Here is a 24,853-nt window from a genome sequence, read left to right as displayed (position 1 = left end):
GTTGGAGATTTCCGAGTTCCCAGATATTTTGAACGCGCCATTAGGGGATCTGTTCTCCACCACCCACAACCTTCCTGGGTACATTTCTACATTGTCTTTAAAAAGATGAATAGAAATGTCCCAAGAAAGTGCTGCTCAATGACATCAAGCTGTAATAGCTCCAAAGGGAGCTGTTATTGGATTAGATATGGCAATTTATGAGATCAGATATGGTACACTGCAGGCCCAGACGGCATCCCCAGCCGCGTCCTCAGAGCATTCGCAGACCAACTGCCTGCTGTGTTTACGGACATATTCAAGCAATCCTTATCCCAGTTCTCTGTTCCCACATGCTTCAAGAGGGCCACCATTGTTCCTGTTCCCAAGAAAGCTAAGGTAACTGAGCTAAACGACTCACTTCCGTCATCATGAAGTGCTTTGAAAGACAAGTCAAGGATCATATCACCTCTATTGAGTCAGGGGTGTGAATATGTATGTCAATTTGATAGTTCTGTACGTTCAATGCATTTGCAAACATTTCTAAAAACATATTATCACTTTGTCATTATGGTGTATTGTGTGTAGTTTAGTGAGATCATTTTTTAAATTCATTTTGAATTCAGGTTGTAATTCAACACAATGTGGAATAAGGGCTATGAATCCTATCTGAAGGCACTGTACATTCAACTGTGTTTGGTATTATAGCACTGCAATCACTGAGCTGTTTGAATATACAGATTATTGCTGCAAGAACTGATTCATATAAGCATAATGACACAACTATTCAAAATGGGAGAGAAAAGTGGATTGATTCTTTGTTCAAAATCTTAGCATTCTTTTATTGTAGAAAAGTGCATGCAACCTATTTCGATTAATCTGTTAAACATTAAAGAAACAAAGATGTACACAATTTATAATTGAATACTTTTTAAAATAACAATTGTTTAAAGGACTATAAATGAAAAACAAAAAATAAATACAACTCTTGAACATTATTTCTAATTGTGGTGAATGATCCCAAATAAACTACAATAAGTCTGAATAAATAGAGAGGAAATGGAAAGAAGGGGATGGAGGAAGAAAGAGAGGTGTAGAAAGAGAGATGAAAGAGAAAGGTGTAGAAAGAGAGTGTGAGAAGAGGTGTAGAAAGTGAAAGAGAGAGGGGAGAAAGGTGTAGAAGAGAGAGGTGTAGAAAGAGATGAAAGAGTGTAGAAAGAGAGATGAAAAGAGAGATGAAAGAGAAAGGTGTAGAAAGAGAGGTGTAGAGAGAGAGGTGTAGAAAGAGAGATGAAAGAGAGAGGGAGAAAGGTGTAGAAAGAGAGGTGTAGAGAGAGAGGTGTAGAAAGAGAGATGAAAGAGAGAGGGAGAAAGGTGTAGAAAGAGAGGTGTAGAGAGAGAGGTGTAGAAAGAGAGATGAAAGAGAGAGGGAGAAAGGTGTAGAAAGAGAGAGGAGAGAAAGGTGAAAGAGAGAGGGAGAAAGGTGTAGAAAGAGAGGTGTAGAGAGAGAGGTGTAGAAAGAGAGAGGGAGAGAGGTGTAGAAAGAGAGATGAAAGAGAGAGGGAGAAAGGTGTAGAAAGAGAGGTGTAGAAAGAGAGATGAAAGAGAGAGGAGAAAGGTGTAGAAGTTGTAGAGGTGTAGAGAGAGAAAGAGTGTAGAAAGAGAGGTGTAGAGAGAGAGGTGTAGAAAGAGAGAGGGAGAGAGGTGGAAAGGTGTAAGAGAGGTGTAGAGAGAGAAAGGTGTAGAAAGAGAGAGGTTGTAGAAAGAAAATAAGTTCTGTCACTTAATCTCTGTGACCACACTCTTTATTTCATAAAAGCATTGAATATAATGAATATTTTATTGGGTCTCCGTACCGCATTGAAATCAAACCTGAGCTTCTTCACTCTTATCATGTCTGCTTTCTGAAAACGTTTTAGGACCATCAGCTCCACAAATACCTCTGCTTCCACCTGGAGGAACAACGGAGTGATTACAACTGTCACAGGAATGACAAAAAAAACAAGGAAGAATACTGTATGCTTTCTGGTCTGTTTGTTTGTTTGTATGTTTGTATGTTAACAGCATTTAACCAAGAGCTGAAGACATTTCAACTTTATCAAATATTGTCATGTATAATAAATATTTTAAATAGTGTTTAACTGAAATAGTAAGTGAAAGTAGTAGTGAAACTGAAAGTAAATTCGACAACTGTTTTATGTTGCTTCACACGAGACAGCTCAACAGCAGGAGAAATGGTACGTTAATATTTGTATTATATAAGTCAGGTGTCAGATCTTTTGGCGTCACTTCTTATTTATCCAAACGAAACGTGAAGATAATAAGGCCGATGTTCAACTTCTTGCTAATAAATGGCAGGTAAAAATATAGAATACCAAACTAGGCCCAGTATGGCGAGGGGCGCACAAAGAAGTCTACGAAACGTGTTCTCTTTTACACAACGATCGAGTGTATTCAGTGTATTTCTTCCACACTTTGAAAGGAGGTCATGTCATTGATTGCGCTATAAGCAGAATTGAGTTCCGTTACATTTGTTCGGTGTATACCCATACTTGCTTTTAATTAGTAGGCATTTTAGGATGGGCGAAAATAGGGACTTTTATATTATGTGAAATTTGGAAAATAATGTACAATTTCAAAAAGTGAGTACTTTAAATGCCAGGATATTAAACTAATTTCTTCCGTGCTAGTTTTCGACCAAGAGAATCTTCTTTACACACTCAGGTATTTACTTACTGGATTCATTTCTACTAAACAGTACGTTCTATATAGTATGTAGATTTCAGACATGGCCTATGACTTCCGGTAGCAGCTGCTCCCAGTCGACCCAGACAAAACGTATGCGTAAAAACGGTAAAAATGCAGACAATTTTGGGGTTGAAGATGGGACCATGGAGATAGATAGATGACTCAACTTTGTATCTATGCCATTTAACATCTGAAATCATGGGCAGCGCCATGAGTGCATCTCCATTTTAAAGTAGTACATTTTATTCTTCAGCCAGTGAAGTTGGAAGTCCCACCCAGTTGACTACATTAATACGATGAAATCCCTCAGACGCGCTGCTCATTTATGATATAGGTCTTTGGCCACTAGAGGCCTCTATTATTCTCTATGGTTGGGGCAGGTTGGAACATTTGGGCTCGTAAGGTACAACTTTGACGTCAATTATACATAAACTGTATCCAATCTAGCCATGTCCAGGTTCGGGCGGATAGGTGTCCAGCCTAGGCCTGGGTCATTACTACAACGCAGTGCGTTTTCTGTCTCCGGGAAATATCACTTTTCATTTAGTTTCAAATGTGGATTCCAAAATTCTTTAAATATAAGGTCCTTAAAATGATGGGAATATGTCCCACTCATATCTGAATGTCCCACTGTATGTCCCACTCATATCTGAATGTCCCACTGTATGTCCCACTCATATCTGTATGTCCCACTCATATCTGAATGCCCCACTATATGTTATTTGTGTCCCACTGAATGTCCCAATGATCTGATGTCCCACTCATTCTGAATGTCCCACTGTATGTCCCACTCATATCTGTATGTTCCACTGTATGTCACAACATATCTGTATGTCCCACTGTATCCCACTCAAATGTCCCACTGTATGTAAAATACAAGAATGTCCCACTGCAGTCCCACTCATACATTTCCCAACAGTCCCACTCATATCTGTATGTCCCACTCATATCTGAATGTCCATCTTATGTCCCACTCATATCTGTATGTTCCATTATGTCCCATCATATCTGTATGTCCCACAGGAAACCCATATATCTGAATGTACACTTATGTACCACTCTTATCTTGTCCCACTGTATGTCCCACTCATATCTGTATGTCCTACTTATGTCCCACTCATATCTGTATGTCCCAATATCTGAATGTCCCACTTTGTCCCACTCATATCTGTATGTTCCATTATTATTATTGTGTTCTGTATGTCCCACTGTATGTCCCACTCATGTGTGTCCCTGATATCCACTTTCCACCCTGTATGTCCCACTTTGTCCCACTGTAAATCTCCATTTAATGTCCCACTGAATGTCCCACTCATATCTGTATGTCCCAAGATGTCACCACATATCTGAATGTCCTACTTTTCCCACTCATATCTGAATGTCCCACTGTATGTACCACTCAAATGTATGTCCCACTCAATCTGTATTATCATATCTTATGTCCCATGTTTCCCCACTCATATCTGAATGTCCCACTGTATGTCCCACTCATATCTATGTCCCACTGTATGTCCCACTCATATCTGTATGTCCCACTCATATCTGTATGTCCTAGTCATATCTGTATGTCCCACTGTATGTCCCACTGTATGTCCCACTCATATCTGAATGTCCCACTGTATGTCCCACTCATATCTGAATGCCCCACTGTATGTCCCACTCATATCTGAATGTCCCACTGTATGTCCCACTCATATCTGAATGTCCCACTGTATGTCCCACTCATATCTGAATGTCCCACTGTATGTCCCACTCATATCTGTATGTTCCACTGTATGTCCCACTCATATCTGTATGTCTGTATGTCCCACTGTATGTACCACTCATATCTGAATGTCCCACTGAATATCCCACTGTATGTCCCACTCATATCTGTATGTCCCACTCATATCTGTATGTCCCACTCATATCTGTATGTCCCACTGTATGTCCCACTGTATGTCCCACTCATATCTGTATGTCCCACTGTATGTCCCACTCATATCTGAATGTCCCACTGTATGTCCCACTCATATCTGTATGTCCCACTGTATGTCCCACTCATATCTGTATGTCCCACTCATATCTGTATGTTCCACTGTATGTCCCACTCATATCTGTATGTCCCACTGTATGTCCCACTCATATCTGAATGTCCCACTGTATGTACCACTCATATCTGAATGTCCCACTGTATGTCCCACTCATATCTGAATGTCCCACTGTATGGCCCACTCATATCTGTATGTCCCACTCATATCTGTAAGTTCCACTCATACATGTCTACCCTGTTAGGTTAAATAGAGAAATATCACTGAATTTCTAAATGTTAAAAGATGTTTGATAGAGAAGTTCAACTCCTGTTCAAGTGTCCTCCACTGTACGAGCTCAAACTTGCTCAGTCATACATGTCCTTTTTCTGATAGAATACTACAAAATATATTATAATGTTTTCCTCGAAAAGTTATGAGGTCCAAAAGGCAGCACATTGTAGGAATGACCTGCCTCACACAATTTCCTCAAAGATGACCGACATGAAACAGACAACGAAATAACCTAATTACATAATGACTATCATTTATTTATATAATCTTTGGCTACCATTACAAGATAGCCTAGGTTACCATTACAAGACAGGTAGCTACTGTTTTATCTTGTTTCGTTACTAAGGGTTGTACAGTTCTGAGGATGATTAAAAGTTAGGTACCATATCAACAGAACTATTGTTGCAATGGGTGAAGACAGCGTCAGTGTTTTATCCAAACATTATTTTTTTTAGAATACAATGAAACCTGCAATTGTGCTTGTTTCCTGGCACACTCTCCTTCACCGTTGCAAAACATTCAGGAGAACTTTAGCGCCCGTATAAGTGGGAATGCTGTGAAAGAATATACAGGTATCTGACCAAATAATGTATCTTAACAAGGAGCCATGAGTCAGAACAGCTTCAATACACCTTGCCATACATTCTACAAGTGTCTGGAACTCTATTGGAGGGATGCAACACCTTTCTTCCAAGTGAAATTCCATCATTTGGTGTTTTGTTGATTGTGGTGTAAAACGCTGCCTCAGGCTCGGCTCCAGAGTCTCCTATAAGTGTTACATTGGTTTGAGATCTGGAGACAGACACACCCTTTAAAGCCCTTATGCTCCTTTGAGAGCCCTCTTTCAGAGTCACTGAGATCTCTTCTAGCCCTGTTAGCCAAAATAATGGGCAACTGGACATAGTTATACATGACCCAATGCATGATGGGATGTTTTAATGGCTTAATTAACTCAGGAACCACACCTGTGTGTATATACTTTGTATCCCTCATTTACTCCAGTGTTTCCATTGTTTTGTAGGTTACCAGTATGTCAAAAGCAGTTGATGTATCTTGACTTTTAAATATCTGTTGTACATTTAGCAAAATAACCATTTCTATGTTGTTATAGAAATGACTCATTCTTATTTTGTTCTCACACTTTAAGAGTTGTGATGGCGACCAGCACACAATGCAGTCCTCAGATGATGGTAGGTATGGAAACACAGAATAAACTGACCCAAACTATATTATTTAATTTAAATCTACATTTAAGAGGATACATTTACTAAGATATAAATTGTTGTCCCTTTACTGCTGGGATGAATAATACACCTGTTTATGTAATTGTATTGTCAATAAAGTCTAGTTTTCTCTCATTATTCCTTCACCAGTGCTGCCCCCTCCTGGTGACATCCAGGTCCTGTTGCTGACATTAGATTCTGTGTCTCTGAGCTGGAGTTCTCCTCAGGGGCTGATAGGACCACAGACATTCAGAGTGACCTGGGGGTGTGACAGTGAAACAAGCTCAACAAGAGTGAAAGATGTGTATCATCTTAAAATAAGCAGTCTCAAACCTGGTGAAAAGTACCAGTTCAACATGGCTACAGAGGGAGATGGAGATGGAATCCCTATCCACAGACAAAGCAGATGGGTCTCAGCATCCCTATCCACAGGTACAGTAGGTCTCAGCATCCCTATCCACAGGTACAGTAGGTCTCAGCATCCCTATCCACAGGTACAGTAGGTCTCAGCATCCCTATCCACAGGTACAGTAGGTCTCAGCATCCCTATCCACAGGTACAGTAGGTCTCAGCATCCCTATCCACAGGTACAGTAGGTCTCAGCATCCCTATCCACAGGTACAGTAGGTCTCAGCATCCCTAATTACAGGTACAGTAGGTCTCAGCATCCCTATCCACAGGTACAGTAGGTCTCAGCATCCCTATCCACAGGTACAGTAGGTCTCAGCATCTCTATCCACAGGTACTGTAGGCCTCAGCATCCCTATCCACAGGTACAATAGGTCCCAGCATCCCTATCCACAGGTACAGTAGGTCTCAGCATCCCTATCCACAGGTACTGTAGCATCTCTATCCACAGGTACAGTAGGTCTCAGCATCCCTATCCACAGGTACAATAGGTCCCAGCATCCCTATCCACAGGTACAGTAGGTGTTTTTATCCAGACTACATCAGTCAATCATTACTAGAGACATTTTTGGACTGTCAAAAACAGCACATCCTCTATTCTAAACCAATCTTGGTTTTTGTTCCAGTGGTCACACCCAGAGATTTAAAGATCGACCATTTGGAAGAGACCTCCTTCACTCTCCACTGGTCCAAGGCTGAAGGGATGGAGAAAGTCCCACAGCACTTCTTCATATCCAACTGCATCCCAGGAACAGACCCCCTCACAGCCATTACTGACGACTGCCACAAAACCTTCTCAAACCTGCATCCTGGCACCGAGTACACTGTTAGTGTTGCAACTGTGCTGAGCAATGGGGAACAGAGTGAACCTGTCTCTACAACAGTCTGCACTAGTAAGAGATCTTCCCTCAATCTACAGTAACATCATCTATTTACCAGTAACTAGAGAGCTTTTTTACTTTACAAATAACATTTTTGTTTTGTTGTTAGTGATCTGTTTTTTTTTTGGTGTGTGTGTTTTTTCTCCCATATCTAAAGCTCTGGCTTTATTCTACTTTTCCACCCTTAAGGCTATAAACATTTTATTAAATGTTTAAGTGATATATATTTTTGAAAATGAGGTGAACTAAAATGTTAAGGTAGAAATAGGGCTGTTGCGGCATATTGCATGTACAGTAACAGACAGTTGCATGACCTTTCAACATCATCAAATCAGAACCATGGACAGTGTAGTGACTTTAAATAACAGTCCTCAGATTAATGTTAAACTAATCAATGAACTTTGTTTCATTGTTACCCAATAAAATGAATCATGTAACACTTAACTCAGTAGGATTTGGGGCACCACGAGAGAGGTTCTTTAAAGAGTTACCATCTCCCGAATTAAACTCTTCAAGGTCTTTACCTATCACATCTATAAACAGTCAACTTATGAATCATGACCTCGTATCATATCACCATTCGTATACTCGTTGCATCTGCAAAAACCTGAGCCTTACTTATGTTTCAGAACTACGGAAATTGGTTTAATTATTTATTTAGATGCTAATTAAATGAGAACACAGGTGAAAACACACCCACTGTACAGGTTATTGACTGGAGACATAATGCGATGAAAACAGGTCCCTAGCGGAATTACAACTTTGATCAATAGTTGTTTAGTGATCCAAACATTTCTGAAACATTACTTTGGGGGGCTTCCCCTGTGATTTTACCCACACACAGCTACTGAAATCAAAACAGATTTGACGTATTATACTGAAAAAAATATAAACACAACATTTTATATAATTTTACTGAGTTAAAGTATAAGGAAATCTGTCAATTGAAATAAATTCATTAGGCCCTTATCTATGCATTTCACAATGGGAGCCAGGCCCAGCCAATCAGAATGAGTTTTCCCCTGCAAAAGGGCTTTATTACAGACAGAAATACTCCTCAGTTTCATCAGCTCTCCGGGTGGCTGGTCTCAGACAATCCCGCAGGTGAAGAAGACAGATGTGGAGGCACTGGTCTAACGTTGCACGCGGTCTGTGATTGTGAGGCCGGTTGGAAGTACTGCAAAAATCTCTAAAACGATGTTGGAAGCGGCTTATGGATGAAATATGAACATTCAATTATTTGTCAACATCTCTGGTAGACATTCCTGCAGTCAGTATGCTAATTGCACAATCCCTCAAAATTCATCCTTGGCATTGTGTTGTGACAAAACTGCACATTTTATAGTGGCCCAATATTTCCCCCAGCACCTGTGTAATGATCATGCTGTTTAATACCTCGCCTGTCAGGTGGATGGATTATCTTGGCAAAGGAGAAATACTCACTGACAGGGATGCAAACAAATTTGAGAGAAATTAGCTTTTTGTGCAAATGGAACATTTCTAGGATATTTTATTCCAACGAATGAAACATGGGACCAACCCTTTACATGTTGCTTTTATACTTTTGTTCAGTATTGTAAAGGCAAGATTCAATTGAGAATAGTCTGATGGGTGAAAATATGATCACTTGATGAGAGAACAGTGTGTGCAGCCTGAAGCTTTTTTGCTTGCACTCGGTCCCTATAGTCCTATCATGCAGCCCATATATGTTTTGATTTCTAACACATTCTAAGGGTTTCTATAATTCAAAACTAAAGTTACCAAATAACTTTGAATCTTGCATATAGGACCTGTTTCAAATGATCACTTTTACGCTCAACATAGACACTTCGTATGCGCACCAGCTCTGGATTGGGAAAAATATCCTCTCTATTTTAATCATCTAAGTTCAATTATATTCTTCCTAATATAAATGTATATAATATAAAATAATCGCACAGGACTTAAGCATATCTTGTCTGCTAAATGAGCAAGCCTACAGTCTATGGCATGGCACATTGCCAGATAACGTACAGTAGGTCAAATTTTCTGTTCTTCATATCATAATGTTTCTTTAGTCCTCCTAACATAAATCATTGATTATTGTGATGGTGTATATTCAATTGACTTAAAAAAATATAGATATTGCAAAGCTATGCATCATATCCCAGGCGTTTATTTGCATAAATCCCTGGACACAACAGGCAATTATCAGAGCCAGGCTTCTATTTGAGCCAGGTGTCTATTTCCTTTATGTACACAGCTTTTGCTCATTTGCATAGTTAATTGTTTAATTCCAGGATTCACTTCCAGCATTGTAATACATTTATTCATTTCCTATTCTAAATGAGTTATCATTTACACGTCACATTTATTTGTTCTTAGTCTTCCTCTATTTCGATTCTAAAAAATACTTATTTTGACAGAATAATCTTGACAGAATAATCTTGACAGAATAATTTTGACTGCATTTTCAGCAGTTCTTATTTGCACCACTAGAGGGCGATCAGCCGATTTCTTGGAGTCTGTACTCCCGAAGCTCTTCACTTTTTGTGCTTGCCAGTTCGCGGTTGTCAGCTGTTAGCAGCCAATGGCTAGCAGTTTCTTTCTGGCTATAAACATGGATGATTGCCATAATGATTGCATGACAATAACCAGCTGACGAAATGTCATGACCTCCACATCCCTAGCTAGAACATCTTAAAATACTACAGCAATCTTAGTGAAACACCTAGCAGCCTAATCAAGAGATGTTGTACTGCTGGGGAGGCTGAAAGAGGCCTAGTTCAGCTATTATCTGAGAGGAAGTTATGTATGTCTTCATCAAAAGCTTGAGGACTTTCTTTTTTTTTTACAAGTTTTACATTTTTCTGATTATACAATTTTTGAGAAATGTTAAGTGGGACATCTATTAAACATTTAATTACATTTGAGTGCACAAACATTTTGCCCTCAGAACAGCCTCAATCTGTTGGATCATACACTCTACAAGGTGTTGAAAGCATTCCACAGGGATGCTGGCCCATGTTGACTCCAATGTTTCCTACAGTTGTGTCAAGTTGGCTGGATGTTCTTTGGGTGGTGGAACATTCTTGATACACACTTGAAACTTAGCAGCGTTGCAGTTCTTGACCCAAACTTATGCTCCTGGCACCTACCATACCCTGTTTAAAGGCACTTAAATATTTCTGTCTTGCTCATTCACCCTCTGAATGGCACACATAATATACGTCTCAATTGTCTCAAGGCTTAAAAATCCTTCTTTAACCTGTCTCCTCCCCCTTCATCTACACTGATTAAAGTATATTTAACGAGTGACATCAAAAAGGATCATAGCTTTCATCTGGATTCACCTGGTCTGTGATAGAAAGTCTGTCATGGAAAGAGCAGGTATCCTTAATGTTTTGTACGCTCAGTGTATATCTGGAGTTAAACTGTAACCCTGACAATAATGTGTTTATTTTCCCTTAGTACTTCCTGCTCCAGACCAGCTGACTGTTGACTCAGTGGACACCACATCAGCTGCTGTTAGCTGGAGCCAGCCACCAGGATTGGACCAAACCCAACATCATTACCAGATCTCCTACTGCTGTCCAGGGACAAAACCACACATCACTACCACATCTTCACCCAGCATCAGTCTCTCTGACCTGAAACCTGCTACTGAATACTCTGTCACTGTCTGCACTGTGCTGGAAAATGGAAAGCAAAGTCAACTGGTGTTAACAACCTTCACCACAGGTAACTACCCTACTTAAGTATTAGTTCTGGTTATTAAAATGACTATATGTGATTTCCCCAGATCTCAAAATGCAGTTTGGTAGTGAAATCAATAAAAGTTGTCTATGCGGTACATTCTTAAAGTTTCAGACCACCTGGCTTTTTCCACATTTTGTTGCATTCCAGCTTTATTCTAAAATGGATTTAGAATATTTTGCTTGTCAATCCACAAACAATACCCCATAATGGCAAAGCAAAAAATGGTTATGAGAATTTGTTGCAAATTTATTACAAATAAAAAAACAGATATCTTATTTACATAAGTATTCAGACTCTTCGCTATGAGACTTGAAATTGAGCTTAGGTGCATCCTATTTCCATTGGTCCTCCGTGATAAGTTTCTACAACTTGACTGTAGTGCACCTGTGGTAAATTCAATTGATTGGACATGATTTGGAAAGGCACACACCTGTTTATATAAGGTCCCACAGGTGACAGAGCATGTCAGAGCAAAAACCACGCCATTTGGTGGAAGGAATTGTCCATAGAGCTCGGAAACAGGAATGTGTTGAGGCACAGATCTGGGGAAGGTTAACAAAAAACGTCTGCAGCATTGAAGGTCTCCAAGAACACAGTGGCTTCCATCATTCTTAAATGGAAGAAGTTTGGAACCACCAAAACTCTTCCTAGAGCTGGCCAAAACTGAGCAATCAGGGGAGAAGGGCCTTAGTCAGGTAAGTGACCGAGAAACCGATGGTCACTCTGACAGAGCTCCAGTAGAACCTTCCAGAAGGACAATCAGCCCTGCATCACTCCACCAATCAGGCCTTTATGTTAGATTGTCCAGACGGAAGCTGTTACTCAGTAAAAGGCTAATGAAAGCCCATTTGGAGTTTGCCAAGAGCCACCTAAAGGACTCTCAGACCATGAGAAACAAGATTCTCTGGTCTGATGACGCCAAGATTGAACTCTTTGGCCTGAATGTGAATCATCACATCTGTAGGAAACCTGGCACCATCCCTACGGTGAAGCATGTTGGTGGCAGCATCATGCTGTGGGGATGTTTTTCAGAGGCAGGGACTGGGAGACTAGTCATGATCGAGGAAGAGATTAACGGAGCAAAGTTTTTTTTTTCACCTTTATTTAACCAGGTAGGCAAGTTGAGAGCAAGTTGTCATTTACAATTGCGACCTGGCCAAGATAAAGCAAAGCAGTTCGACACATACAAAAACACAGAGTTACACATGGAGTAAACAATTAACAAGTCAATAAACAACAACTCACAAACAAAACATTTTTATTTCATTTTTCTCCCCCCTTTATTTAACCAGGTGGGCAAGTTGAGAACAAGTTCTCATTTACAATTGCGACCAGAACAAGATAAAGCAAAGCAGTTCGACACAAACAACAACACAGAGTTACACATGGAGTAAAACAAACATACAGTCAATAATACAGTGTAAACAAGTCTATGTACGATGTGAGCAAATGATGTGAGATAAGGGAGGTAAAGGCAAAAAAAAGGCCATGGTTGCAATATAGCAAGTAAAACACTGGAATGGTAGATTTGCAATGGAAGAATGTGCAAAGTAGAAATACAAATAATGGGGTGCAAAGGAGCAAAATAAATAAATAAATTAAATACAGTAGGGAAAGAGGTAGTTGTTTGGGCTAAATTATAGGTGGGCTATGTACAGGTGCAGTAATCTGTGAGCTGCTCTGACAGTTGGTGCTTAAAGCTAGTGAGGGAGATAAGTGTTGCCAGTTTCAGAGATTTTTGTAGTTCGTTCCAGTCATTGGCAGCAGAGAACTGGAAGGAGACGCGGCCAAATAAATAATTGGTTTTGGGGGTGACTAGAGAGATATTCCTGCTGGAGACGTGTGCTTCAGGTGGGAGATGCTATGGTGACCAGCGAGCTGAGATAAGGGGGTACTTTACCTAGCAGGGTCTTGTAGATGACATGGAGCCAGTGGGTTTGGCGACGAGTATGAAGCGAGGGCCAGCCAACGAGTGCGTACAGGTCACAATGGTGGGTAGTATATGGGGCTTTGATGAAAAAATGGATTGCACTGTGATAGACTGCATCCAATGTGTTGAGTAGGGTATTGGAGGCTATTTTGTAAATGACATCGCCAAAGTCGAGGATTAGTAGGATGGTCAGTTTTACAAGGGTATGTTTGGCAGCATGATTGAAGGATGCTTTGTTGCGAAATAGGAAGCCAATTCTAGATTTAACTTTGGATTGGAGATGTTTGATATGGAAGGAGAGTTTACAGTCTAACCAGACACCTAAGTATTTGTAGTTGTCCACGTATTCTAAGTCAGAGCCGTCCAGAGTAGTGATGTTGGACAGGCGGGCAGGTGCAGGTTGCGATCGGTTGAAAAGCATGCATTTAGTACAGAAAGATCCTTGATGAAAACCTGCCGCAGAGCGCTCAGGACCTCAGACTGGGTGGAAGGTTCACCTTCCAACAGGACAATGACCCTAAGCACACAGCCAAGACAATTCAGGATTGCCTTCGGGACAAGACTGTGAATGTCCTTGAGTGGCCCAGCCAGGGCCCGAACTTGAACCCGATCAAACATCTCTGGAAAGACCTGATAATATCTGTGCTTTGACGCCCCCATCCAACCTGACACAGCTTGAGAAGATCGAAAAAGAATGGGATTAACTTCCCAAATACAGGTATGCCAAGCTTGTAGCGTCATACCCAAGAAGACTCACGGATGTAATCGCTTCCAAAGCTGCTTCAACAAAGTAATGAGTAAAGGGTCTGAGTATTAATGTAAATGTGATGTTTCAGTTGTTTTTTAAATCAAATTTGCAATACATAAAAAAATACAAATGTTTTGTCATTATGGAGTATTGTGTGTAGATTGACAAGGGGGAAAAATGATTTAAAACATTTTAGAAAAAGGCTGTAACATCACAGAGTGTGGAAAATTTAAGGGGTCTTAATACTTTGTGAAAACAATAATATCAGAGTTCACGCTTTCACGCTTTCGAATAGCCCCCACGATATGCAACTTTTCAGGGAAGTTAGGGACCAATATACACAGGCAGCTAGGAAAGAAAAGGCTAGCTTTTTCAAACAGAAATTGCATCTTGTAGCACAAACTCCAAAAAGTTCTGGGACAGTGTAAAGTCCATGGAGAATAAGAGCACCTCCTCCCAGCTGCCCATGTCGTAGAAAATCGGATCAAATTCAACGCATTACAGAACTTGTGAAGTCAATTCGGCTTTTTAATACAAGAGTATAGCAAGCCGGGATGGTCCGCGGAACACGCTCCACTTTCCAGAGCCCCGGCTCCAGTATTTATCCACCTATCTCATATCGGTCCACCCCATATGCAGATATACATATTTCCCTGATTCTTTGTTTATCATTATCTTTTTAGTTCAGGCTTCCTACTTGCTTCCGCCCACTAACACCCACATCTGCTTTCCGTTAGATTATCATAATGGCAAGACCCTTGCTTTGACCTAAAACTAATATACGTCCCTCTAACCTATGACCTATGCTTTGACCCTGTAATTAGCTCTATGTGTTCTTTTGTATGTGTGTCTTTATCTCGGATCAGCAGACTGTGTGTTTCCTCTAGTTTTTGGTGTGTCCAGCCGTCTTGGCGCCTACATGTCTCCTTCTCTTAATGTGATCTGTTTTTAGTGTTCCGCTATCCTAGTCTTATGTCGCCATCTCTTCATGTGGTTGTCTAGAATCTGTAGACTATGTGTCTCCATCCTTAGTGTTTCCAGCTGTCTTGGCACCTCCATGTCTCCTTCTCTTCATGTGGTCTGTTTAGTGTTCAACTATTCTATACATCTATGGCCTCCTCTGGTCTCCTCTCCTATACAATAGACAATGTATTTTACCAGAATGGCAAATGCACTCTATAAGTGTATCTCTTTCTTGTGTTACTATATTTATGCTCCTCCATATATGTCTATCTCCCAAAACCACTGCTCTGAGGCTAGGAAACAATGTCACCACCGATATATATGAGATGATTGAGAATTTCAATAAGCATTTTTTTACAGCTGGCCATGCTTTCCACCTGGCTACCCCAACCTCGGTCAACAACTCTGCACCCCCCATAACAATTGCCCAAGCCTCCCCAGCTTCTTCTTCACCTAAATCCAGATAGCTGATGTTCTGTAAGAGCTGCAATATCTGGACCCCTACAAATCAGCTGGGCTAGACAATCTGGACCCTCTCTTTCTAAAATTATCCACCGCAATTGTTGCAACCCCTTTTACTAGCCTGTTCAACCTCTCTTTCGTATCGTCTGATATCCCCAAAGATTGGAAAGTTGCAGCGACCATCTCCCTCTTCAAAAGGAGAGACACCCTAGACCCAAACTGTTACAGACCTATATCTATCCTACCCTGCCTCTCTAATGTCTTCGAAAGCCAAGTTAACAAAGCATTTCGAATCCCACCGTACCTTCTCTGCGATTACATTTTGGTTTCCGAGCTGGTCATGGGTGCACCTCAGCCACGCTCAAGGTCCTAAATGACATCATAACCGCCATCGATAACAGACAATACTGTGCTACCGTATTCATCGACCTGGCCAAGGCTTTCGACTGTCAATCACTGCATTCTTATCGGCAGACTCAATAGCCTTGGCTTCTCAAATGACTGTCTCGACTGGTTCACCAACTACTTCTCAGATAGAGTTCAGTGTGTCAAATCAGAAGGCCTCTGGCAGTCTCTATGGGAGTGCCACAGGGTTCAATTCTCGGGCCGACTATTTTCTCTGTATACATCAATGATGTCGCTCTTGCTGCTGGTGATTCTCTGATTCACCTCTACGCAGACAACACCATTCTGTATACTTCTGGCCCTTCTTTGGAAACTGTGTTAACTAACCTCCAGATGAGCTTCAGTGCCATACAACTCTCCTTCCGTGGCCTCCAACTGCTCTTAAATGCAAGTCAAACTAAATGCATGCTCTTCAACCGATCATTGCCCGCACCTGCCGCCCATCCAGCATCACCTGTCTGGACGGTTCTGACTTAGAATATGTGGATAACTACAAATACCAAGGTGTCAGGCTAGACTGTAAACTCTCCTTCCAGACCCATATTAAGCATCTCCAATCCAAAATTAAATCTAGAACCGGCCTCCTATTTCGCAACAAAGCATCCTTCACTCATCTTCATGCTGCCAAACATACCCTCGTAAAACTGACCATCCTACCGATCCTCGACTTCGGCAATGTCATCTACAAAAGCCTCCAACACTCTACTCAGCAAATCGGATGCAGTCTATCACAGTGCAATCCATTTTGTCACCAAAGCCCCATATAGATGACCTGGAGCCAGTGGGTTTGCGCAATCGTTGGCTGAGCCCTCGCCAACGAGTCACCAAACCCACTGGCTACAGGTTATCTATAAGTATTTTCTAGGTAATGCCCCACCTTATCTCAGCACACTGGTCACCATAGCAGCACTCACCCGTAACACGCGTTCCAACAGGTATATTTCACTGGTCACCCCCAAAGCCAATTCCTCATTTGGTCACCTTTCCTTCCAGTTCTCGGCTGCCAATGACTGGAGCAAACTGCAAAAGTCACTGAAGCTGGAGACTCATATCTCCCTCACTAATTTAAGCACCAGCTGTCAGAGCAGCTCTCATATCATTGCACCTGTACATAGCCCATCTGTAAATAGCCCACCCAACTACCGCATCCCCATACTGTATTTTTCCCTCCTTTGCACCCCAGTATCTCTACTTGCACCCCGGTATCTCTACTTGCACCCCAGTATCTCTACTTGCACCCCGTATCTCTACTTGCACCCCGGTATCTCTACTTGCACCCCGGTATCTCTACTTGCACCCCAGTATCTCTACTTGCACCCCAGTATCTCTACTTGCACCCCAGTATCTCTACTTGCACATCCATCTTTTGCACATCTATCACTCCAGTGTTTAATTGCTAAATTGTAATTATTTTGCCACTATGGCCAATTTATTGCCTTACCTCCCTAATCTTACCTCATTTGCACACACTGTATATACATTTGTATATTTTGTAATTGACTGTACGTTTGTTAATTCCATGTGTAACGCTGGGCTGTGGTTTGTGTCGCACTGCTTTGCTTTATCTTGGCCAGGTCGCAGTTGTATATGAGAACTTGTTCTCAACTGGCCTACCTGGATAAATAAAGGTTAAATAAATAAATAAATAAATATATATTATTCCATTCCTGTGAGTCTTTATGTCAAGGAGTTGATCTGCTTCTGCTTGCTTTAACTTTATCAGTAGTACAGTATTAAACACTTGTTATTGTGGAGATATAATGACACCATTCTTTTCATTTATATTTATTAATGAATTTAACAGAAACTCTAATTGTTTTTTTACATTACATATCTGACCTCTGTTCTGACCTCTGCTTTAGCTTATTTTTTACCATATTAAAAGGATTGCAAGCTTATTTTTGAAGTACTATTCTACTTTTCCTTCTGTAGTTTCTAGAGATAAACAATAGCCCTGACCAAAGTTTATTTCCCCTTAGTACCCACTGCTCCTGGCCAGCTGACTGTTGACACCACATCAGCTGCTTTTAGCTGGAGTCAGCCACCAGGATTGGACCAAACCCAACATCATTACCAGATCTCCTACCGCTGTCCAGGGACAGAACCCCACTACACTACCACATCTTCACACAGCATCACTCTCTCTGACCTGAAACCTGCTACTGAATACTCAGTCACTGTCTGCACTGTGCTGGAAAATGGAAAGAAAAGTCAACTGGTGTCAACAACCCTCAACACAAGTAAAGAAGTACCCTACTTAAGTATTCTGTTTCGTGTCAAAGCTGATTAAACTTGAACTAGTTATTGAAATTACTATGAACAAATGATAATGGATGTATCAATATGGGATGTAAAGGTCCAGTATCTTCCCTGATGAGAAATATATGATGGTTAATTCCCCAGATCTCATCATGCAGTTTGGTGCTGAAATTTAAAAAAAATGTATAGTATCTGAATTCTTGCTTGCTTCTCATTATGTCAAGGAGTTCATCTGCCTCTGATTGCTTCTACTTTTCAGTAGTACAGTGTTAAACACTTGTTATTGTGAAGAGGATTTTAATTACACCATTATTTTATTTTATATTTAAAGACATTGGAGTGGCGACAACAATGTAGCAGCAGCGGACCACCGTTGATACAGTGCCTTGCGAAAGTATTCGGCCCCCTTGAACTTTGCGACCTTTGCCACATTTCAGGCTTCAAACATAAAGATATAAAACTGTATTTTTTTGAAGAATCAACAACAAGTGGGACACAATCATGAAGTGGAACGACATTTATTGGATATGTCAAACTTTTTAGCAAATCAAAAACTGAAAAATTGGGCGTGCAAAATTATTCAGCCCCCTTAAGTTAATACTTTGTAGCGCCACCTTTTGCTATGATTACAGCTGTAAGTCGCTTGGGGTATGTCTCTATCAGTTTTGCACATCGAGAGACTGACATTTTTTCCCATTCCTCCTTGCAAAACAGCTCAAGCTCAGTGAGGTTGGATGGAGAGCATTTGTGAACAGCAGTTTTCAGTTCTTTCCACAGATTGTGGATTGGATTCAGGTCTGGTCTTTGACTTGGCCATTCTAACACCTGGATATATTTATTTTTGAACAATTCCATTGTAGATTTTGCTTTATGTTTTGGATCATTGTCTTGTTGGAAGACAAATCTCCGTCCCAATCTCAGGTCTTTTGCAGACTCCATCAGGTTTTCTTCCAGAATGGTCCTGTATTTGGCTCCATCCATCTTCCCATCAATTTTAACCATCTTCCCTGTCCCTGCTGAAGAAAAGCAGGCCCAAACAATGATGCTGCCACCACCATGTTTGACAGTGGGGATGGTGTGACCAGGGTGATGAGCTGTGTTGCTTTTACGCCAAACATAACGTTTTGCATTGTTGCCAAAAAGTTCAATTTTGGTTTCATCTGACCAGAGCACCTTCTTCCACATGTTTGGTGTGTCTCCCAGGTGGCTTGTGGCAAACTTTAAACGACACTTTTTATGGATATCTTTAAGAAATTGCTTTCTTCTTGCCACTCTTCCATAAAGGCCAGATTTGTGCAATATACGACTGATTGTTGTCCTATGGACAGAGTCTCCCACCTCAGCTGTAGATCTCTGCAGTTCATCCAGAGTGATCATGGGCCTCTTGGCTGCATCTCAGATCAGTCTTCTCCTTGTATGAGCTGAAAGTTTAGAGGGACGGCCAGGTCTTGGTAGATTTGCAGTGGTCTGATTCTCCTTCCATTTCAATATTATTGCTTGCACAGTGCTCCTTGGGATGTTTAAAGCTTGGGAAATATTTTTGTATCCAAATCCGGCTTTAAACTTCTTCACAACAGTATCTCGGACCTGCCTGGTGTGTTCCTTGTTCTTCATGATGCTCTCTGCGCTTTTAACGGACCTCTGAGACTATCACAGTGCAGGTGCATTTATACGGAGACTTCATTACACACAGGTGGATTGTATTTATCATCATTAGTCATTTAGGTCAACATTGGATCATTCAGAGATCCTCACTGAACGTCTGGAGAGAGTTTGCTGCACTGAAAGTAAAGGGGCTGAATAATTTTGCACGCCCAATTTTCAGTTTTTGATTTGTTAAAAAAGTTTGAAATATCCAATAAATGTCATTCCACTTCATGATTGTGTCCCACTTGTTGTTGATTCTTCACAAAAAATACAGTTTTATATCTTTATTTTTGAAGCCTGAAATGTGGCAAAATGTTGCAACGTTCAAGGGGCCGAATACTTTTGTAGGGGCACTGTAAATGGATACAGCAGAAACCCTAAATCCAACCTCTGTGTGACTTCTATTTTTAGCTTATTTCTTATTTATATTTCTTAGTACTTCCTGCTCCAGACCAGCTGACTGTTGACTCAGTGGACACCACATCAGCTGCTGTTAGCTGGAACCAGCCACCAGGATTGGACCAAACCCAACATCATTACCAGATCTCCTACCACTGTCCAGGGACAGAACCACACATCACTACCACATCTTCACCCAGAATCACTCTCTCTGACCTGCAATGTGGTACTCAGTACTCTGTCACTGTCTGCACTGTGCTGGAAAATGGAAAGCAAAGTCGACTGGTGTCAACAACCCTCACAACAAGTAAGGAAGTACTCTACTTAAGTATTGTGCCTGGTGTCACATTTTAACTAGATATCAAAAAGACAAATGTAAATTAACAAATCATAACTATGTGTCTGTTCCCAAAAGACAAATAGTCATCACTCCCAGAAAAGGGAACTAACAAAGATAATCACTTCAACAACCAAACACAGAAAGGGTTTCAAAGGGGTTCTGATAGACACCATGGGGGTTCCCACTGAAAGATGGCAAAGCCACTAGTAAGGGGATCTAATGACACCATGGGGGTTCCCACTGAAAGATGGCAAAGCCACTAGTAACGGGTTCTAAAGACACCATGGGGGTTCCCACTGAAAGATGGCAAAGCCACTAGTAAGGGGATCTAATGACACCATGGGGGTTCCCACTGAAAGATGGCAAAGCCACTAGTAACGGGTTCTAAAGACACCATGGGGGTTCCCACTGAAAGATGGCAAAGCCACTAGTAAGGGGATCTAAAGACACCATGGGGGTTCCCACTGAAAGATGGCAAAGCCACTAGTAAGGGGATCTAAAGACACCGTGCGGGTTCCCATTGAAAGATGGCAAAGCCACTAGTAAGGGGATCTAAAGACACCATGGGGTTCCCACTGAAAGATGGCAAAGCCACTAGTAAGGGGTTCTAAAGACACCATGGGGGTTCCCACTGAAAGATGGCAAAGCCACTAGTAAGGGGTTCTAAATACACCATGGGGGTTCCCACTGAAAGATGGCAAAGCCACTAGTAAGGGGATCTAAAAGACACCATGGGGGTTCCCACTGAAAGATGGCAAAGCCACTAGTAAGGGATCTAAAAAAGACACCCACCATGGATGCCCACTATGGTTTGTCTCAGATAAGCAAACACCAACTTAGGATCTGAAGTTAAAAGGGATATGGAGCTAAATAAACAGGAGTTTCTGGCTAAATGCCGTGGCCACCCTAACATGAGGTGGGAGGTATCCCAATATCTCTCCATCTGATGCACTGAACCAGCAGCTCTTAAATACCAGCAGGGCCATATTTTGGCCACATGATGGCAGCGGTGTATTTTAAAAGTTTTGTACTGATCCAATGAACCATTGCATTTATGTTAAAAACGTTGTATCAAGACTGCCCAAATGTGCCTCATTTGTTTATTAATAACTTTTCATGTTCAAAATTGTGCACTCTCCTCAAACAATAGCATGGTATTCTTTCACTGTAATAGCTGCTGTAATTTGGACAGTGCAGTTAGATTAACAATAATTTAAGCTTTCTGCCAATATCAGATATGTCTACGTTCTGGGAAATTTTCTTGTGACTTACAACCTCATGCTAATCGCATTGGCCTATGTTAGCTCAACCGTCCCATGGAAGGGACACCGATCCCAAATCAGTTTTAAATACCAGCAGGACCATCGGGTCTTAAATACCAGCAGGGCCAGCAGCTCTTAAATACCAGCAGGGCCAGCAGCTCTTAAATTCCAGCAGGGCCAGCAGCTCTTAAATACCAGCAGGACCAGCAGCTCTTAAATACCATATGTACCAGCAGCTCTTAAATACCAGCAGGGCCAGCAGCTCTTAAATACCAACAGGACCAGCAGCTCTTAAATACCAGCAGGACCATCGGCTCTTAAATACCAGCAGGGCCAGCAGCTCTTAAATACCAACAGGACCGCCAGCTCTTAAATACCAGCAGGACCAGCACAGTTGTAACACATACTGACTAACGAGGTGACTCCAATCAGAGCACCCAGCCTAGTCAACCTCTAAATGGATAGAGAAACTGAAACTCGTAACAGAACCGAAATCCGTAACAGTCAGCATGTGATGTAAAGGTCCAGTATCTTCCCTGATGAGAAATATATGATGGTGAATTCCCCAGATCTCATCATGCAGTTTGGTGCTGAAATCATTAAACGTTGAATTCAGGCTGTCTTCCATTCATGTGAGTCATTATGTCATGGAGTTGATCTGCCTCCGATTGTTATAACTTTATCAGTAGTACAATGTTAAACACGTGTTATTGTGGAGAGGATTTCGAATTACAACATTTTCATTTATATTTATTTATCTTTGGTGTGGCAACAATCTGGCAGCAGGACAGCACTGTTACTAAATGAATATAGCAAAAACCCTTCATTTGTGTAACTTTACAAATTCAACTGCTGTTGTGTGACGTCTGTTTTTAACTTGTTTCTTCCCATATCTAAAGGAATTGCAAGCTGGCCTTTTCTACTTCATTACAACTATTCTACTTTCCCTCCTGTCGTATATTTCTGGAGTTAAACTGTAGCCCTGACAATAATCATTTTTCTCTTAGTACTTCCTGCTCCAGACCAGCTGACTGTTGACTCAGTGGACACCACATCAGCTGCTGTTAGCTGGAGCCAGCCACCAGGATTGGACCAAACCCAACATCATTACCAGATCTCCTATCGCTGTCCAGGAACAAAACCACACATCACTACCACATCTTCACACAGCATCAGTCTCTCTGACCTGCAATGTGGTACTCAGTACTCTGTCACTGTCTGTACTGTGCTGGAAAATGGAAAGCAAAGTCAACTGGTGTCAACAACCCTCACCACAAGTAAGGAATTACCCTACTAAAGTGTTATGTTTGGTGTCAAAGTTTATAAGATTTTAACTAGATATCAGAATAACCTCCTACATATGCGATTACATCACCTGGTTTAAACGTCTCTAGAGACTATATCACTCTCATCATTACTCAATGCCTAGGTTTACCTCCAATGTAATCACATCCCACCTTACCTTTGTCTGTACATTATGCCTTGAATCTATGCTATCGTGCCCAGAAACCTGCTCCTTTTACTCTTTGTTTACGAATGTGCTAGACGGCCAGTTCTTATAGCATTTAACCGTACCTTATCCTACTCCTCCTTTGCTCCTCTGGTGATGTAGAGGTCAATCCAGAACCTGCAGTGCCTAGCTCCACTCCCACTCCCCAGGTGCTCTCATTTGTTAACTTCTGCAACCGTAAAAGCCTTGGTTTCATGCATGTTAACATTAGAAGCCTACTCCCTACGTTTGTTTTACTCACTGCTTTAGCACACTCTGCCAACTCGGATGTCTTAGCCATGTTTGAATCCTGGCTTAGAGAATCCACCAAAAAACCTGAAATTTTCATCCCTAACTATAACATTTTCTGCCAAGATAGAACTGCCAAAAGGTGGCGGTGTTGCAATCTACTACAAAGATAACCTACAGAGTTCTGTCTTACTATCCAGGTCTGTACCCAAACAATGCGAGCTTCTACTTCTAAAATTCACCTTTCCAGAAACAAGTCTCTCACCGTTGCCACTTACTATAGAACTCCCTCTGCCCCCAGCTGTGCCCTTGACACCATATGTGAATTGATTCCCTCCCCATCTATCTTCTGAGCTCATGCTGCTAGCTGACCTAAACTGGGACATGCTTAACACCCCGGCCATCCCACAATCTAAGCTTGATGCCGTCAATCTCCCACACAATTTATCAATGAACCTACCAGGTGCAACCCCAAATCTGTAAACATGGGCACCCTCATAGATATCATTCTAACTAACTCACCCTCCAAATATACCTCTGCTGTTTTCAACCAAGATCTCAGCGATCACTGCCTCATTGCCTGCATCCGTAATGGGTCTGAGATCAACCACCACCCTTATCAGTGTCAAACGCTCCTAAATACTTTAGCGAACAGGCCTTTCTTAATCGACCTGGCCGGTGTATCCTGGAGGACATTGACCTCATCCCATCAGTAGAGGATGCCTGGTTTATTCTTTAAAAGTGCCTTCCTCACCATCTTAAATAAGCATGCTCATTCAAAATGTGTAGAACCAGGAATGGATATAGCCCTTGGTTCACTCCAGACCTGTTAGCCCTTGACCAGCACAAAAACATCCTCTGGCATTCTGGAATTAGCATCGAATAGCTCCCGTGATATGCAACTTTTCAGGGAAGTTAGGAACCAATATACACAGGCAGTTAGGAAAGCTAAGGCAAGCTTTTCCAAACAGAAATTGCATCCTGTAGTACAAACTCCGAAATGTTCTGGGACACTAAAGTCCATGGAGAATAAGAGCACTTCCTCCCAGCTACCCACTGCTCTGAGGCTAGGGAAACACTGTTACCACCACAAATCCAGTATAATTGAGAATTTCAATAAGCATTTCTCTATGCACCCTCCCACAGCAACCCGCCCAAGCCCCCATCATTTCTCCTTTCACCCATATCCAGATAGCTCATGTTCTGGAAAGAGCTGCAAAATCTGACCCCTACAAATCAGCCAGGTTGGACAATCTGGATCCTCTCTTTCTAAAATGATCTGCCAAATTGTTGCAACCCCTATTATTAGCCTGTTCAACCTCTCTTTCGTATCGTCTGAGATTCCCAAAGATTGGAAAGCTGCCGCGGTCATCCCCCTCTTCAAAGGGGACACTCTAGATGCAAACTGCCACAGACCTATATC

At 41.5% G+C, this 24,853-nt stretch overlaps 1 protein-coding gene and 1 long non-coding RNA gene across 2 annotated transcripts; both read left to right on the top strand.

The window, feature by feature from the left end:
* The first annotated feature begins 2,018 nt into the window (after positions 1-2,018).
* On the top strand, positions 2,019-6,617 carry LOC135538559 (uncharacterized). The gene is made up of 3 exons (XR_010455441.1): positions 2,019-2,213; positions 6,175-6,217; positions 6,401-6,617. It is a non-coding gene; the product is annotated as an uncharacterized LOC135538559 (long non-coding RNA).
* Positions 6,618-7,155: 538 nt separating this feature from the next.
* Positions 7,156-23,450, top strand: LOC135538556 (fibronectin-like). The gene is made up of 6 exons (XM_064964449.1): positions 7,156-7,171; positions 7,285-7,551; positions 10,990-11,259; positions 17,765-18,025; positions 20,128-20,397; positions 22,700-23,450. Exons 2-6 carry the CDS (start codon positions 7,362-7,364, stop codon positions 22,987-22,989), a joined length of 1,281 nt encoding a protein of 426 aa, XP_064820521.1. The 5' UTR covers positions 7,156-7,171; positions 7,285-7,361; the 3' UTR covers positions 22,990-23,450.
* Positions 23,451-24,853: the final 1,403 nt, after the last annotated feature.

Source organism: Oncorhynchus masou, unplaced genomic scaffold (genome assembly GCF_036934945.1).
Source record: "Oncorhynchus masou masou isolate Uvic2021 unplaced genomic scaffold, UVic_Omas_1.1 unplaced_scaffold_982, whole genome shotgun sequence".
Classification (NCBI taxonomy): domain Eukaryota; kingdom Metazoa; phylum Chordata; class Actinopteri; order Salmoniformes; family Salmonidae; genus Oncorhynchus; species Oncorhynchus masou.
Note: the sequence above shows the minus strand (reverse complement) of the source record. Positions and strands in the feature narration are given on the sequence as shown.

Excerpts from the sequence above, each read along its gene's own strand:
- LOC135538556 (XM_064964449.1), top strand. The coding sequence starts at position 7,362 with ATGGAGAAAGTCCCACAGCACTTCTTCATATCCAACTGCATCCCAGGA. Across the intron at positions 7,552-10,989 it reads CTCTACAACAGTCTGCACTA|TACTTCCTGCTCCAGACCAG; the intron begins GTAAGAGATCTT and ends ATTTTCCCTTAG. Across the intron at positions 11,260-17,764 it reads GTTAACAACCTTCACCACAG|TACCCACTGCTCCTGGCCAG; the intron begins GTAACTACCCTA and ends ATTTCCCCTTAG.